Here is a 14,787-nt window from a genome sequence, read left to right on the forward strand (position 1 = left end):
CTGCAGCGCGTAGGGAGAGACTGGAACAGTTGCACGCAGGCAACCCTCAACAACTCAAGAGCAGCCAACGAGGCGTACGCTGCGCTGTTCGCTCTGCCTCAGCATCACTATTCATTTCTATCCCTATCTCAGTTAGCAGCCAATCAGTTATTTTAGCTAAGGCCAAACCCTGCCCCCCAACTCTCAGTCCTCCCTCTGTGATCTCAAACAGCGAAAAGACAGAGAGAGAGAGAGAGAGAGAGAGAGAGAGAGAGAGAGAGATCTGCAACGTGCGTACGCGAATGCAAGCGCTATAACCTTTATTTATTATTATTTGTGTGTGTGAGTGTGTGTTTTTTTAAAATACCAAACCATTGAGCGACTTTCAAATACGGCAATTCCTCTTTGCAAACACGAAATTCATGAATATGAGGAAATTGTATCATATATTTCAAATTATAATTAATCTAGGAATTATAATGCAACGGATTAGTTGCGTTTGCACGCCTGGAGGTTTAAATGATGTAATAGGCTAAACATGATTTTGTAATATTGGAACAATTTATAACTAGCCTTTATATCCTAAGTCCTCAGGTTTGCATTAGATTTAGTGTTACCTATTCTACTTTAGCCTAAGCTACACTACAATGCGCACATATAGAAAAGCTATAGACAATTAGCCTTGATAAACAAAAGATAAACGATAACAGCTAAAACATTTACTACTGTTGATGTACAACTATCAGGTCACACAGAAGCAGTTTACCCCGTGAATCAACCCGGGTCTCAAGGTCACGCTCAGACCTCTGCACACAACAGTCATCGTCCAGGTATTCTCTAGCCGCTCATTCATCACACTGATGTGTCATGCGTGAATTTGTCTAGAGTTCCCAGGCCACCACAAACCTCTTTCCTTAGCCACGGAGGTCGTTGCTGTAGCCTAGTTGCCTGCCGGTGTGTGTGTAACAGAAATGTATGTCTGGTCTATTTCTTTAAAATGTGTGTACCCTACTATTCGAAGAGGAATACGAAAAGGCAACATTGGAAATATAATTCGGCCTCGACGCGAAAACAAAACAAAATGACCTTTCTGGTAGCACAAAGAGTTCTTAGCATAGAAATATGTATCCAGTGGTGGCTGTGCTGAAGATGAAAAGAAAAAGAAAACCACAAACACCGTTACCGACATAGGCCTACTTCTGAAATAACCTACTAAAGTTTCAGAACTGTTTCAGAAGAGGACGTGCAGCCTACTTCCAACAAATTATCATGTAAAAATAACCTTATTGATCTCGTGTGTTAAATGTAGCTTATAAATGCTTTAAACAATAAGATAATACATTTTAGTACAGAACATTTAATTTTAAATGGACTTTACCAACGTGTAATGCAAAGTAGCTAAAACAAAAACAAAAAAACAATCTAGCCTATAAATATTTTTTTTGTGCATTTTTGTCTATTGTGAAAGGGAGCTTTTCAGTGGAATCTGTATTGTCTCTGGACAAGAAGATGAGTAACATAAGTTTGCCTTAACTTGAGATGAGACGAACATTTGTCATAAGATAAATGGGGTATGGCCACCACACTAATTTCACCCATTAAATATAGACACCACAGAAATATGCCAGTCATCTCTACTGAAATGAGAAACTCAAATGAATTTTTCTGTCTCTTCATACATAATAGGTCTGCTCCTCTGTGCACCGGTGATTCAGCACTAAACGACCACCTTAAAATGAGTTTGGTGCAGTAGGGGGAAAAAACTCTGCCTCAGCAAGCTGAACGGCAGGACAGGCTGGTCCTGTGACAGGGTGCAGGCTAACCTGAGGACAGAGAGAGCGTCCCCACCTCTCCACTCCTCCTCTCTCGTCCCCTCTCCTCTCCTCCTCTCTCGTCCCCTCTCCTCTACTCTCCTTTCATTCCCTTCCTTCTCCTCTCCTCTCCTCTCCTCCTCTCCCCTCTCCTGCCCTCTTCTCTCCTCCTCTCCCCTCTCCTGCCCTCTTCTCTCCTCTCCTCCCCTCTCCTCCCCTCTCCTCTCCTCTTGTCCGTGTCCCTCCCTGTCCCTGCCTCTCCACTCTCTCTAGACAGACAGGCTTCTGAGGAATCCAATTAAAGCCCTGTGCTTGCTGATCATTTCGGAAGCAAACAGCTTGCACACGCCATTATTGACGATGCAAGGCAGACTTGACCACACTGACATTGTGGGCCATTAAATGAGAGTATCCATGATGTAGGCATGGCAGCTCGGCTTCACTGCTGAGTCACTCCTTAAGAGAGAGAGAGAGAGAGAGAGAGAGAGAGGGGAGGGGGGGAGAGGAGGGCATGTTCACACAGGTGCCCTTGAGGATATTGTTATTACATACCCCCCCATCCCATCCCATCCAACCAAATGAGTTTGACCTACTTTCAGTCAACAGCATTGTCCCTCGTTACCACCCATATCATCATAGAACAACAGCCATGCCACAAGCCAGCACATAGATAGAGGGAGCGAAGCGATAGAAATAGAGAGTAAAAGAAAGAGAGAGAGAGATTGCATATACTGGTGAAGAAAACAAAGAAGTCTGAAAAGTACAATGAGACAGAGAGATGGAAAGAGATAAAGCAAGCAGGAGAAAGAGAGGGAGAGAGAGAGTTTGTGAAAAGGTGAGGACAGTGACAGCTACAGTAACGGCCTTGTGTGCAGCATTGGCAAAGCGGCTAGGGCCGCTCCGAGCCCACAGTGAGTGAATCACTAGAAATGTGACATTTTTGAAAGGAACCAAAACCTTCATCTGCAATCTCAGTCAAAACAGCGTTTGGTGAAATTGTACAGCTTGCTTCAGCAGATTTGCTATCAGGCTGTTGTTGACAGGCCCCAAAATCCCTATACGACCCTGATCTGAGACCTGGCTGCAATATATCAAAACCCTTCATCACTGTGACCGATTGGCAGTTATGCAAGGGCTGCAAAAATAGTCTGGTCAGGCAGTGAAAGGGGCTCCTTTAGTGATAAGGAGTGACTGCACATCCCAGGGGCGGTACTGCAGGTTTCTAGACTTCACCTCTGCAGCAGCAAGCAAAATAAATAAATAAAATAAAATAAAAAAATAGATAAATAAATGTATCTGCCAATTCAGCACTGTACTTACCCTGGGCAGACCTGATAAACTCTCGGCCAACTGCAGCTTCTGTTCAGCTCAGTGGTCCGTGAGATCTCCCGCGAGCCGGTGAAAGGACAAGACACGAGCGGTTGTTGTTGTTCCTGGTACTTACCCCCAGATTGGCTTACCCATAAATCAACGCCGCGTGGGGCTGGGAGGTGTTCTCCATGCGGTCCGTCCGCGCTGGTCGAGCGGGGGCCCTTGGTAGAGTCCGTGCTATTCTGGGCGCCACCAGGTGAGGCCCGTCCATAAACACAATCAGAGTTCTTCTGAGCCAAAGCAGAACACCCCGGGCTGGACATGTATAAATGTCTGTGTTTGTCTCCATATATGGGCGCTGATGATTATATGTAATCATGTGTAGTAGGTCATACTGCAAGCAGAATGATGAATGTGAAATTACTGCAATTAGGCAAGGATGAATCACAATGTTTATTTTCGAATAGTAAGTTTTAGGCACAGGGTTAGCAAGGTATCAGATAATAATCACACAAGAGCACTTTGTGCACTTATGTGATGTTCTATATGAAGAGTTTGGCTCCAAAACGCTATATGAATAAAACATTTTTACATTTTGTTCTCTAGGAAATTTCAGTGCAACTGTAATTGGGTTATTGTTATTTGATTTATCTTTACTCAATCAAAATGGCAAAACTGCAATTGCATTGATATTCCCTGAAACACACAATTAAATAACATGATTTATTCATGTTTTTAAACATGGAAATGTGGTGTTTCGGAACCAAACTCTTCAATTGTAAACCTGTTCTAATCTGCTTTCACCTTGAGTTCTATATCCAGCATCTACCTTGTTACTACATTGTACTACAAGTATCCTTAAATCAGAACCATCAGTTAGTGCATACAGATCTTTGTACTTGGGCCTTTTATTATCACCATGGTAAATATTGCAAAAATGTATGAATAAATTCACCATGAGCATGTACATAATTATCTACAAAGATGCAGATAAGAATTACTGTCAGTATGAGTGAGTTGGCGAGTTTTACATCTTTTTAAATAAACAAACCTAATAAGAACAGGGTGATCAGATGAGATTACAGTGCTTGCTGATCCATCAGATTGTCTTTTCAATTATGTCGGCAGTTAAAATCGTAATAAAGCGTATCGCTACAATGGGTAATCTACCCAATGTCCTCCATGTGCTGGTGCAGAGTGTGACAGATTACGTGACACGCTTTGCCTAATTCAGGTGACATTTTCAAATACACACTTGGTGATTTGTTAAAATCACTTACCATAAATAAATCAGTGAGGCATTCAATTTCAATTTCCATTCAGTAGTCTGCTATGCAGTGTTTTTGGAAGGCTCTTTAATGTGTTGCTGCAGTAGTCTGACAACGGGTTTTGTGAGTGTGAGATGTCATCTGCTAAAGTGAAGTGTCAGCATTGGGCGTTGACATGAAAGGTGACATTATGGGTATATGTACATAAGGAAGTTGTTTTGTGAAGGTGTTATATGTGAGTGTGTATGTCTATGTATGTGTGTGTGTGTGTGTGTGTGTGTGTGTGTGTGTGTGTCTGTGTGAAGGGGGGGGTTGTACACATCCATAAGTGCAGGCTCAATCAGCTAGCAAGCAGTGTCCTTCCTGTTAAGTCATGTGTCCATAAATCTTGGGAGGAGGGGGGGTGCATCTTTAACGTCTGCATGAGAGCATCTCTATGCTCCACTATAATCACATTAATGTAACCTGGAGATGTTTCCCTTTGACCTACAAAGCAACAAGCCCACCCACTCACTCACTCACTCACACTGTGCATTCACTGCAGTGTGCCAAAGGAGATAAACAGGCTCGACATCAGATTCATTATCTTTTCTTGTACAAAAACCCTGCCTTACTAAAGCTAACACAATAGCAGAGGACCATTAAGGACCTATGGCTAGTGTGTAAAAAAAAAAGCACACGTTGCTGCCCATTCAGCTACATCCGTACGGATTGGCACAGATAAATTAGATGCAACTGCTTACCCAGACATTAGGGAGATAATGGGTTTCAATTTAATAAATACGCCGGCGCTCTCGTAGTCATTCCTGCCCCTTGCCACAAAGAACAAATGCAGGCAAATTAGTTTCCCATCAGCTCCATCCTTCCACCCATTTCATTTGGATGTTAGGAGCATATTTTCTCTTGTACAAAAGGCTATCAAGTCCTCCTTTCTCACAGTGCATGTGCATGTATGTGTGAGAGAGTGTGTGTGCGTGTGTGTGAGTGTGTGTGTGTGTGGTGGAGTGGGGGGGGGGGGGGGGGGGGGTATGGTGCACGCAGTACATTTGCTCATCTCATGCACTGTCGCATATAACAGTGCGCTAAATTTAGCCTGCCTTGCGAACAGCCCATCGCACGTGCTCTTCTGGAGTCTGTTACCGCCAGCGCAGAGCACAGAGCACAGAGCACAGAGCACAGAGCCCAGCGAGCGGCCGCCGGAGCCAGCTGCCAAAAGACCAGCCAAGAGCTCGGGCACAGGAGTTTGGGATCAGGCTCCTCTCTTTCTTCCTTCCTTTCCCCTCTTTCTTTCTTTCTTTCAGGGACAAGTAGAGGGGGAGGTGTGGGGTGAGGGGAGAAGGGGGGGGGGAGGAGTGGAGGGGGTGCTCTTGTCCCAGACAAAATGCAAACTGCTATTTTCAGCACTCTGTATGAGGTGGCTTATCCCTGACAGTCTCTGGGTTTGAGCGTTCACACACTCCTGGCTTAGTGGTATGGAAGCGCACACGCACACACACACACACGCGCACACACACACACTCACCAGACTGCTGCTTATTCTCATAAGCATGCGCACACAACCTGAGAGAGAGCTTGTTCAAACACCTACACACGCACAAGTTTTGGCAGGATGCGGTTTATTCTCACACACACACACACACACACACACACACACACACACACACACACACACACACACACACACACACACACACACACACACACACACACACACACACACACACACACACACACACACACACACACACACACACACACACACACACACACACACACACACACACACACACACACACACACAATCCCCGCTGAAGTGACTGCAGGAGGAAAGGATCATTTGAGGACAGTAATAACAGACAGCCAATAACTGGAGGATGAGGATTCACCTGAGGTCAAAGGCCATTCACTAGCCACGATCACATATGCTATCAGAGTAGAAATCACTATGGTGTGTGTGTGTGTGTGTGTGTGCGCGCGCATGTGCTTACGTCTGTGCTATTTGCTAATGTCTGTACTTAGGCTATCAACATCAGGGTGGAGATCATTATAGTGTGTGTGTGTTTATGTCTGTGCAAGGACAGATGATGATGCAACTGAATATCTGTGCACAGGTAGCTAATACTACCTGTGTGTCACTCATCAATACTGACTGGACAGACACTATGGAGATGTTGTGGGGATGTTGTGTGTGAGGTTTGAGGGCAGCATGTCTGACCATGGAGTCGCTCCACCACCACACTCCTCCACTACCACCATCACCATCACCATCACCACCACTACCACCACCACCACCACCACCACCACACTCCTCCACCACCACCACACTCCTCCACCACCACCACCACCACACTCCACCACTACCACACTCCACCACTACCACACTCCACCACCACCACACTCCTCCACCACCACACTCCTCCACCACCACACTCCTCCACCACCACACTCCTCCACCACCACACTCCTCCACCACACTCCTCCACCACACTCCTCCACCACTCTCTTCTCCTCTCCTCCCTGGACAGCAGAGGGCACTGAGGGTCAGGGGACCATGATGACCCACACCTGTGTTTACTGCCACCTGGGCATCTGTAGCATGTGGGGTTCCTTCTGAGTCTGTGCCCATGAGTAAGCATTGCCAGAGACAGGCCAGTGGAAGCAAGTTAAAAGTACATATTTTATTTGTAGAAGGGGTGTCACTTGCGCTCAAGCCTTGTCGGTGCTCACAGTCCAGGACCACAGGATCAGAAACGCTGGCTGGGCTACTTCTAATAGACTCACCCAGAGATGACCGGAGCACTCAGATGACTAAATAACGTTTTTTTTTTATTGTGGTGCACATTACATATTTTATTGTTTCATGTCATGTTGGCTGAAGGGAATCTTTCCATGTGAAATCTCTATACTGACACATTAACACATGACAAAAGTGAGGGGCCTCGTTCTTGAGTCTATTTGCAATGTCCTCTCTTTAGGAGAGGCCAAATAGTCTTTACAAATAACGGCCCTCGCTCGTCTTGAAGTCCTGCTGTCCAATAAAACCCCTACATCCTCTCTTGTATTGGCCCTCATACTTAAAGCGCCTGGATGAGCTCGGTCACTCGGTCTTGGTGCAGTCGAAGGGCTTCCACCACTGGGCGAACTCCAGCACTTTCTTGCGTTGGTCGTCAAAGTTCTCCCGGATGGGCTTCCTCCAGCGACGAGGCTCCAGGTCCATCATCCCGCCCAGAATTTCCTGATGGAAGAAGACAAGCACACGACTGATCAGAGCTCCGTAACACAGCTTCACATTACACAGAGAACAGGGAATGATAGTCTCCTGAATACCACAATAAAATAGTCCCACATATTTAACCCCTCGAAGGTGTGCATATTGACATACAAATACAAATGAAAAGATTTGACGTTAAGGAGGGGTGTGTTGTTCATGACACTGCTGAACACAGAACTGGGTGGATTTGCACATTGTTGGGCTCTTTCACAGCTGCAGCTTGCAGGTGATGGGAACGAACTGACCTTTCCGAAGTAGTGAGGGAACTTCTGCTCATTCTCAATGACGTGAGCGAAGCCGCCCTGGAGACCAAAGTCCACAGAGAAGTACGGGAGGCCTTTGGGGACCTAGGGGCAAAGCAAAGAAAACAGTCGGTCAGTCCACATCAATCACAGGCCGCTCTCTCTCTCCGAAGTGGGCGGGACTTGGAGTTTTCCATTGAATCCCGCCGTGTTTATAGGAGCACTAGACACTAACTCCAGACAGGAACTCGACAGACGGCAGAATCATTCAGAAGAAAGGATTTTTATGGAATTTCATTTATTTCCAGGAGTCCTAAAGGGTCCTCTGTTTCTGGGAATGTATTAGCGCTGGCAGTGTACCCCTTTCCAGGTGGGGGGGGGGGGGGACTGATGAGACACTTACGGCCTGTCGGATGTTCTTCTGCGACAGGTCCACCACCTTTTTGTTCATGGCCCACTCCTCGTCAGATTCCATGATGGCTTTCTGCACGTCAGAGACAAGAAAAAAAGACTGCAATTGAACAGCATGTTCTGAAAATGTCTGAAAGTGTGTGTGTGTGTGTGTCATTGAGATTGTGTATGTGCCTGAGAAATGGAGTGTGTGTGTCTGTGTGTGTGTGTGTGTATATGTGTGTGTGTGTGTGTGTGTGTGTGTGTGTGTGTGTGTGTGTGTGTGTGTGTGTGTGTGTGTGTGTGTGTGTGTGTGTGTACTGCTGATCAAAAAAACATAAACAAGCCATAAAATCCTACCTAAGCATCTCAAATCAGCTGTCTTCTAAAGTTACACACACATGACGGAAAAAGGATTGTGTACATCACCAAACGTTGACCGTACCTTGAAGTAAATGGGTGCCATGTCCCCCAGTTCTTTAGGCAGGGGCACGCACTCGTACACCATGTGCATGCGTCTCTTCAGGCTCATGTGCGTCTCCATGAACACACAGTCCTGGTCCTGGTCCTCAAACATCTTCACCAGCGCGCGTCTGAACATCTGCGTGAAGACATAAAGCCTCCAGGTTTAGGCGATGGGAGTCACACTAATGGGTATTACAGCAGCTCTCCAACAGAGAGAGAGATTTGCATATCACACCTCAGAGTCACACTCACAGCGACTTCGTACCTTCACACTGAAGTGGCGCTCCAAGACATGCCACTCTAGATACACATGTTCCATGTGAACCAGCGCTCATATCTGCATACTGTATCTGTATACTATATCACAATGCCACAATTTTTTGCACTTCTGGTTAGACGTAAATTGCACTTCATTGCCTTTGTACAATGACTAAGTTGAATCTAATCTAATCGAAACAATCAGTTTGGGAACATTACTGAGGTTTAATGCCATGTTAGGATCTTTTGCTATTTCCAGGGCAGGAGTTTTGGACAATTGTATCTGAGGTATGCTCAACTTCACAGCAACATCAACTGGACACTCGACTGACCAGAGCTGCTTGGCTGTTGAGAAGCCCAACCTGAGGCCAGAAGAGCGTGCTGGAGGTCTGTATCAGGGTGATTCCTCCTGTAGGCCACCCAGTGGACGCTCCTCCCTTCCTGTACACAAAGCCCCCAATTTCCACTCTCTGATCCCTCTTTCTTATGAACTCTCCATCCTCTTCTCTCTCTCTCTCTCTCTCTCTCTCTCTCTCTCTCTTTCTCTCTCTCTGTCTATCAATTAAATGAAATTCAATTCAAATATGCTTTACTGGCACGACAAACCACAAACCATATGATGTATTGTCAAAGCGTTCACAGGAATAATAATAAATAAACAATTAAATAAAATCACAAATAACATTACAAACATTGTTACACTTCGTCTGTCTCTCTGTCTGTCTGTCTCACTCTGTCCGTCTCTCTCGGTCTCTCTCTGTGTGTCTCTCTCTCTCTATCTCTCTGTCGGTCCGTGCCCCCCTTGTCTCTCTTTGCCTCCGGCGGCTCCGTCCTGCCTCCCGCTCTCCTGCTCCCCTGCGCTGTCTCTCCAGGCCTGGCACAGTAATTAAACTGGGGCTTCTGCTCCATTGTCTTGTGTGGAATTCAATATCCAACCACATGATTCGGCACTGTGCAACCGTCTAATTAGCCTAATGAAGGACAAGCCTCCGATAAAGAGAGGCAAACAAAGCACGCCGCCGTGCACAGACGAATTACTGGGGTGAAGGAGAGTGAGAGAGAGAGAGAGAGAGAGACAGAGAGAAAGTGTGAGTGAGGACAAGAACCAGAGAGACAAAGTCATGGAGAGAAAGAGGGAGAGAGAAGGAAAGAAAAAGAGAGACAGAGAGAGCGAGAGAGAGGGTGAGGACAAGAATCCTAGAGAGAGTCATGGAGAGAGAGAAATAGAGAAAGAGAGAAAAAGAAAAAGAGAAAGCGAGAGAGAAAGAGGGAGAGGCTGTATCATTTGTGTCCCTCTGGTGCTGGACAGAAAGGGGGTCCGATTCCCACCTGCATCTCGGTCCACACGTCCTCGTCCAGACCAGTGCCCGCACAGTGGTGCTGCAGGGGGGCGATGATGCAGTGGCCCTCCGTCAGGGACAGCATGTTGGGCAGACACAAGTACGACTGGGGACGGGGTAACACACACACATGCACAGACACAAACAGACAGACACAGACACAGACACAGACACAGACACAGACACAGACACAGACACAGACACAGACACAGACACAGACACAGACACAGACACAGACACAGACACAGACACAGACACAGACACAGACACAGAAAGAGAATGGGTCAGTAAACTGTAAATATTTCTTCAGCAACAGCCTTAATAAAAGAAACGTGGTCAAACTCCACCACCTCATTCGCTTCCACACTTGTGCTAACACACACACACACACTGTGTCAGTAAACGGTAAATATGTCTTTAGTAACAGCCTTAATCAAAAATAGCGTAGCCAAACTCCATCACCTCATTCGTTCCCACACACACACACACACACACACACACACACACACACACACACACACACACACACACACACACACACACACACACACACACACACACACACACACACACACACACACACACACACACACACAGAATGTGTCAGTAAACGGTAAATATGTCCATCACACACAGCCTACAAACTCCATCAGCTCATTCGCCTCCACTCTTGTGCCGGTACAAATGGCGGCGTTTCCACTCAGTTCCTCCAACTCAATAGAATCCCTCATCACCCTCCACCTGGCTCCTCTTCTGTCACAACTGAACAGCTGGACTCCACTCGCAGAGAAGCACCTGTGCGCCCAACCCACGGGTTCCTCCACCACACAAAGATCTCCCCTCAATAGGCCTGCCCCTGCGCCATGGCTCCAGGGGATACCGCTCTAACAGCTACAGTAGGAGCTCTACTGTATGAGCCCTCAGTGTCTGTCAGCGCTGACAATAGGCAACAGGTAACAGGCCATTCTGCTCATCTTCCAGACCATAATATCTGGTCCATAATATCTATGACAGGTGTAGTGATGAGCTATGTGAACACCGTTGTGAGCTTATCTCTGCTACAGCTGTCAGCAACCAGCTGAAAATAAAAGGCACACAACTCACAGTGTGCTGTTCATGCATTAGGGCCTGGTCTCACTGTCCTTCAGAAATACGGTCATTACTAATATTATAGACCTCTGAAGTTCGCTTACAAAAAAAGCTACCATCTTTGCCCAAATAAGGAGATCCACTAATTTTGAGATTTTTTTCAATGGGAAAATAACATGGGGATCTTGAATTGCTGCACCTGTTAAACTCTAGCGGGGTAGAAGAAATTGGACAAGCATACGTTTTGCGCCACACGGTTTTGCTCTCTGCCTTCCAGTGGATACTGTGATTTTCGGTCGGTGAAGACGGCACACTTTGATCTTTGCTACCCCAGAGCTAACTTACAATGCAACTTGCCATAGGCAGTTAGCGTCAATCAACACCCGGATCTCCTTATATGGGCAAAGATGGCAGTTTTGGTTCCTTTTTGTAGGCGAACATCAGAGGTCTATTGAGGAGGAAGAGCGAGGAGAGTTCCGGGCTTGTCTAGGAATTACAACCAGAGGGCAACAGCAACCCTCGTAATGTTACGTCACCTCCCCTGAGGAGAAGACGAGTTGTTTGGGGAACTGCATCATTCTGTCACGGTTCTCTCTGTCTCTCTCTCTCTCTCTCAGTCTCTCTTTGTCTCTCTCTGTCGGTCTCTCTGTCTGTCTCTTTCTACCCGTCTGTCTGTCTGTCTCTTTCTCCCTCTCTCTCTCTATTTCTCTCTCTGCATCTGTCTCTCTTTCTCTCTCACACTCTCTCTTTCCCTGTCCTCGTTTCTTTACACGTCTGCCTCTTATCACCTTCTCCCCGGTGTCCTGAATGAAAAAAAGGATTCTTTCCCTCCGTTGCACAGGAGCACAAGTCTCAGCTGTCTACTCTCCTGTCATTTAAAGGGATAATCCGGAGTGAAATGCACTTTAGATCAATTTTTCGGACTATTGGGAGTACATACGTTGAGTTGACACCAAAATCATGTCATTCGGATGTATTTTGAGAAAGTTCGAGTTCACCATTTTTAGCCAAAACTCGTTAGCCTGTAAGTGACCGGGGCAGGTCCTTTCGCCACTACAAAACGCTATTTTTATACCTCTTCTACTGTTCCAAACAACACTACACTTACGTGGTAGTGAGTAGAGGGTCCCTAAAGCCAAACCGAAGTATCACCACGTCTTTATGTGGTCGGATAGAGAGTCCAGAATGAATTTAATCGAGTCAGTACCTTTCCGGAAATGTTAGTAAAGTGTTGTTGAAGCGTTGCGCAGCTGCCGCCGCGACATTTCCGGAAGGTACTGACTCGATTAAATTCATTCTGGACTCTCTATCCGACCACATAAAGACGTGGGGATACTTCGGTTTGGCTTTAGGGACCCTCTACTCACTACCACGTAAGTGTAGTGTTGTTTGGAACAGTAGAAGAGGTATAAAAATAGCGTTTTGTAGTGGCGAAAGGACCTGCCCCGGTCACTTACAGGCTAACGAGTTTTGGCTAAAAACGGTGAACTCGAACTTTCTCAAAATACATCCGAATTACATGATTTTGGTGTCAACTCAACGTATGTACTCCCAATAGTCCGAAAAATTGATCTAAAGTGCATTTCACTCCGGATTATCCCTTTAATAGCCAAGCTCGAGTGCCACCTTTAAACAAGCCTCAATGGCACCACTACTGCCACAACAACTACTATGCCACAAGATCTGGGTGTGGAGAGACGCCAGTACAGGCTGAAGGTTCTCTTTCTCTCACAAACAAACACACACACACATAAACACAAACAGTCTATTGGATTGCATTTGACTGTTCAGGGAATGCATGTTTATGAAGCATGTTGTCCCATACTTACGCGACTAACCTACACACACACAAAGCCCGAAAGAGGGGACATTGGATGATATCACCCCTCCTCCGCACACCACACCCACCCCCCCACCCCCCCACCCCCCCACACACACACACACACACACACACACACACACACACACACACACACACACACACACACCTTTGCCCCGATGGCCACGATGAGGTGTTTGGGCAGCTCGGGGTTGTCGAAGCAGTAGGGGCACTTGTCCATGCGTGCGGCGAGCCGCCGGGTCTCGTGGATGGCCTTGCTGCGCTGGCGATCCTCGTCCACGCCCGCTCGCTCCCGCTGCGCCGCGCTCGACACGAACATGTCGTCCAGCGTGTAGTTGTCCCCGTCCTGCTTGCCCATCATCTACCGGAGCACAGAAGGGTCAAAAAGGTCAGAGCTAGAATTTCAAATATGCAGCTTTACTCTTTTTTTCCTGAGCGTGTCTTTGTACGAGCATTCAGAGATTAAATTTAACAGTGTAAACTTAAGTTCAACAACATTCGTGTAACTGACTCTGAAGGTTTTGTGTTCTCGTTTCGTGCTAACTTGATTGTCTACTGAATTACCGTACCCTCAGAAGTTTGGCAGGCTAAGTGAACAACAGGAGTCAAAGGCTGTATATTTGAGCAGCACATGTTCTGGGGCCATAACCTCCGCGTGGCCAGCGCCTGAATCTCATTGCTGGGGCCCGTGACGCTGAATGGCCAGAGTTGATTCCGACGTCGGCTGTATGTTTCACTTTGTGGAAGCACCTGACACACGCAGACAAGCGGGCAGCGCAGGAATGATTGGGGTCAGTCGGTGGCTAAGTGCTGATTATTGCATAACCGCGGGCTACGGCTGTGTGCAAAACTGGACGCGGAGCAGATCGATGCCTGCGGCCAGTTTGGATGGATTAGTTACACAGGGGGACGAGGGGAGAGAGAGAGAGAGAGGGAGAGAGAGAGAGACAGAGACAGAGAGAGAGAACAAGGGAGAGAGAGAGAGCAAGGGGGAGAGAAAGAGAGCGAGGGAGAGAGTGAAAAGGAGTGAGAGAAAGAGCAAGAGAGAGTGAAAGAAAGAGAGAGAGAGAGAGAGAGCGAGCAAGGGAGAGAGAAAGAGAGTGAGGGAGAGAGTGAAAGGGAGTGAGAGAGAAAGAGCAAGGGAGAGAGAGTGAAAGAGAGAAAGAGAGAGAGAGAGAGAAAGAGAGTTGGGGTGGGGCATACAGAGAGAGGGAAGGGCCACTGAACTGGTTAATGACAGAAGTGTGTGTGTGGTGTCCATGGTAACAGAATGAGCTGCAGGGGGAGGTGTGTCTTCTCAGCCTGGCACGGCTGAGTGTGGAAGTGGAGGAAAAAGTGAAACGAGCGAGAGAGTGAATGAGAGTGAGAGAGAGAGAGAGACAGAGTGAGAGAGAGAGAGAGAGAGAGAGGGAGGACAGGAGGACAGCTAAAGGGAGGAGAGGAGCAGACAGAAGGAGGGGTGCAGGAGGAGACGGCAGGACAGGGGGGAGAGCAAAGGCCTGTAGGGGCTTACAGGGAGTGAA

General features: G+C 47.0%; 2 protein-coding genes across 2 annotated transcripts in view; both read right to left on the bottom strand.

Annotated features, from left to right (window-relative positions):
• The window catches only part of gucy1a2 (guanylate cyclase 1, soluble, alpha 2), a 51,377-nt gene extending 51,372 nt beyond the window's left edge, over nt 1–5 (bottom strand). The window contains exon 1 of the mRNA XM_062552461.1: nt 1–5. This exon is cut by the window's left edge and continues 638 nt beyond it. The gene's annotated coding sequence lies outside the window, so the exon portion shown is untranslated.
• Nucleotides 6–6,898: 6,893 nt separating this feature from the next.
• The window catches only part of cwf19l2 (CWF19 like cell cycle control factor 2), a 39,116-nt gene continuing 31,227 nt past the window's right edge, over nt 6,899–14,787 (bottom strand). Inside the window, exons 13-18 of the mRNA XM_062552750.1 lie at nt 13,413–13,625; nt 10,325–10,441; nt 8,718–8,873; nt 8,286–8,366; nt 7,886–7,987; nt 6,899–7,604 (exon numbers count right to left, since the gene is read on the bottom strand). Coding sequence (XP_062408734.1) covers nt 7,467–7,604; nt 7,886–7,987; nt 8,286–8,366; nt 8,718–8,873; nt 10,325–10,441; nt 13,413–13,625 — 807 coding nt within the window. The 3' untranslated portion in view covers nt 6,899–7,466. The remainder of the gene's footprint in view (nt 7,605–7,885; nt 7,988–8,285; nt 8,367–8,717; nt 8,874–10,324; nt 10,442–13,412; nt 13,626–14,787) is intronic.

The sequence above is a fragment of the Sardina pilchardus genome, chromosome 13 (assembly GCF_963854185.1).
Source record: "Sardina pilchardus chromosome 13, fSarPil1.1, whole genome shotgun sequence".
Taxonomy (NCBI): Eukaryota; Metazoa; Chordata; class Actinopteri; order Clupeiformes; family Clupeidae; genus Sardina; species Sardina pilchardus.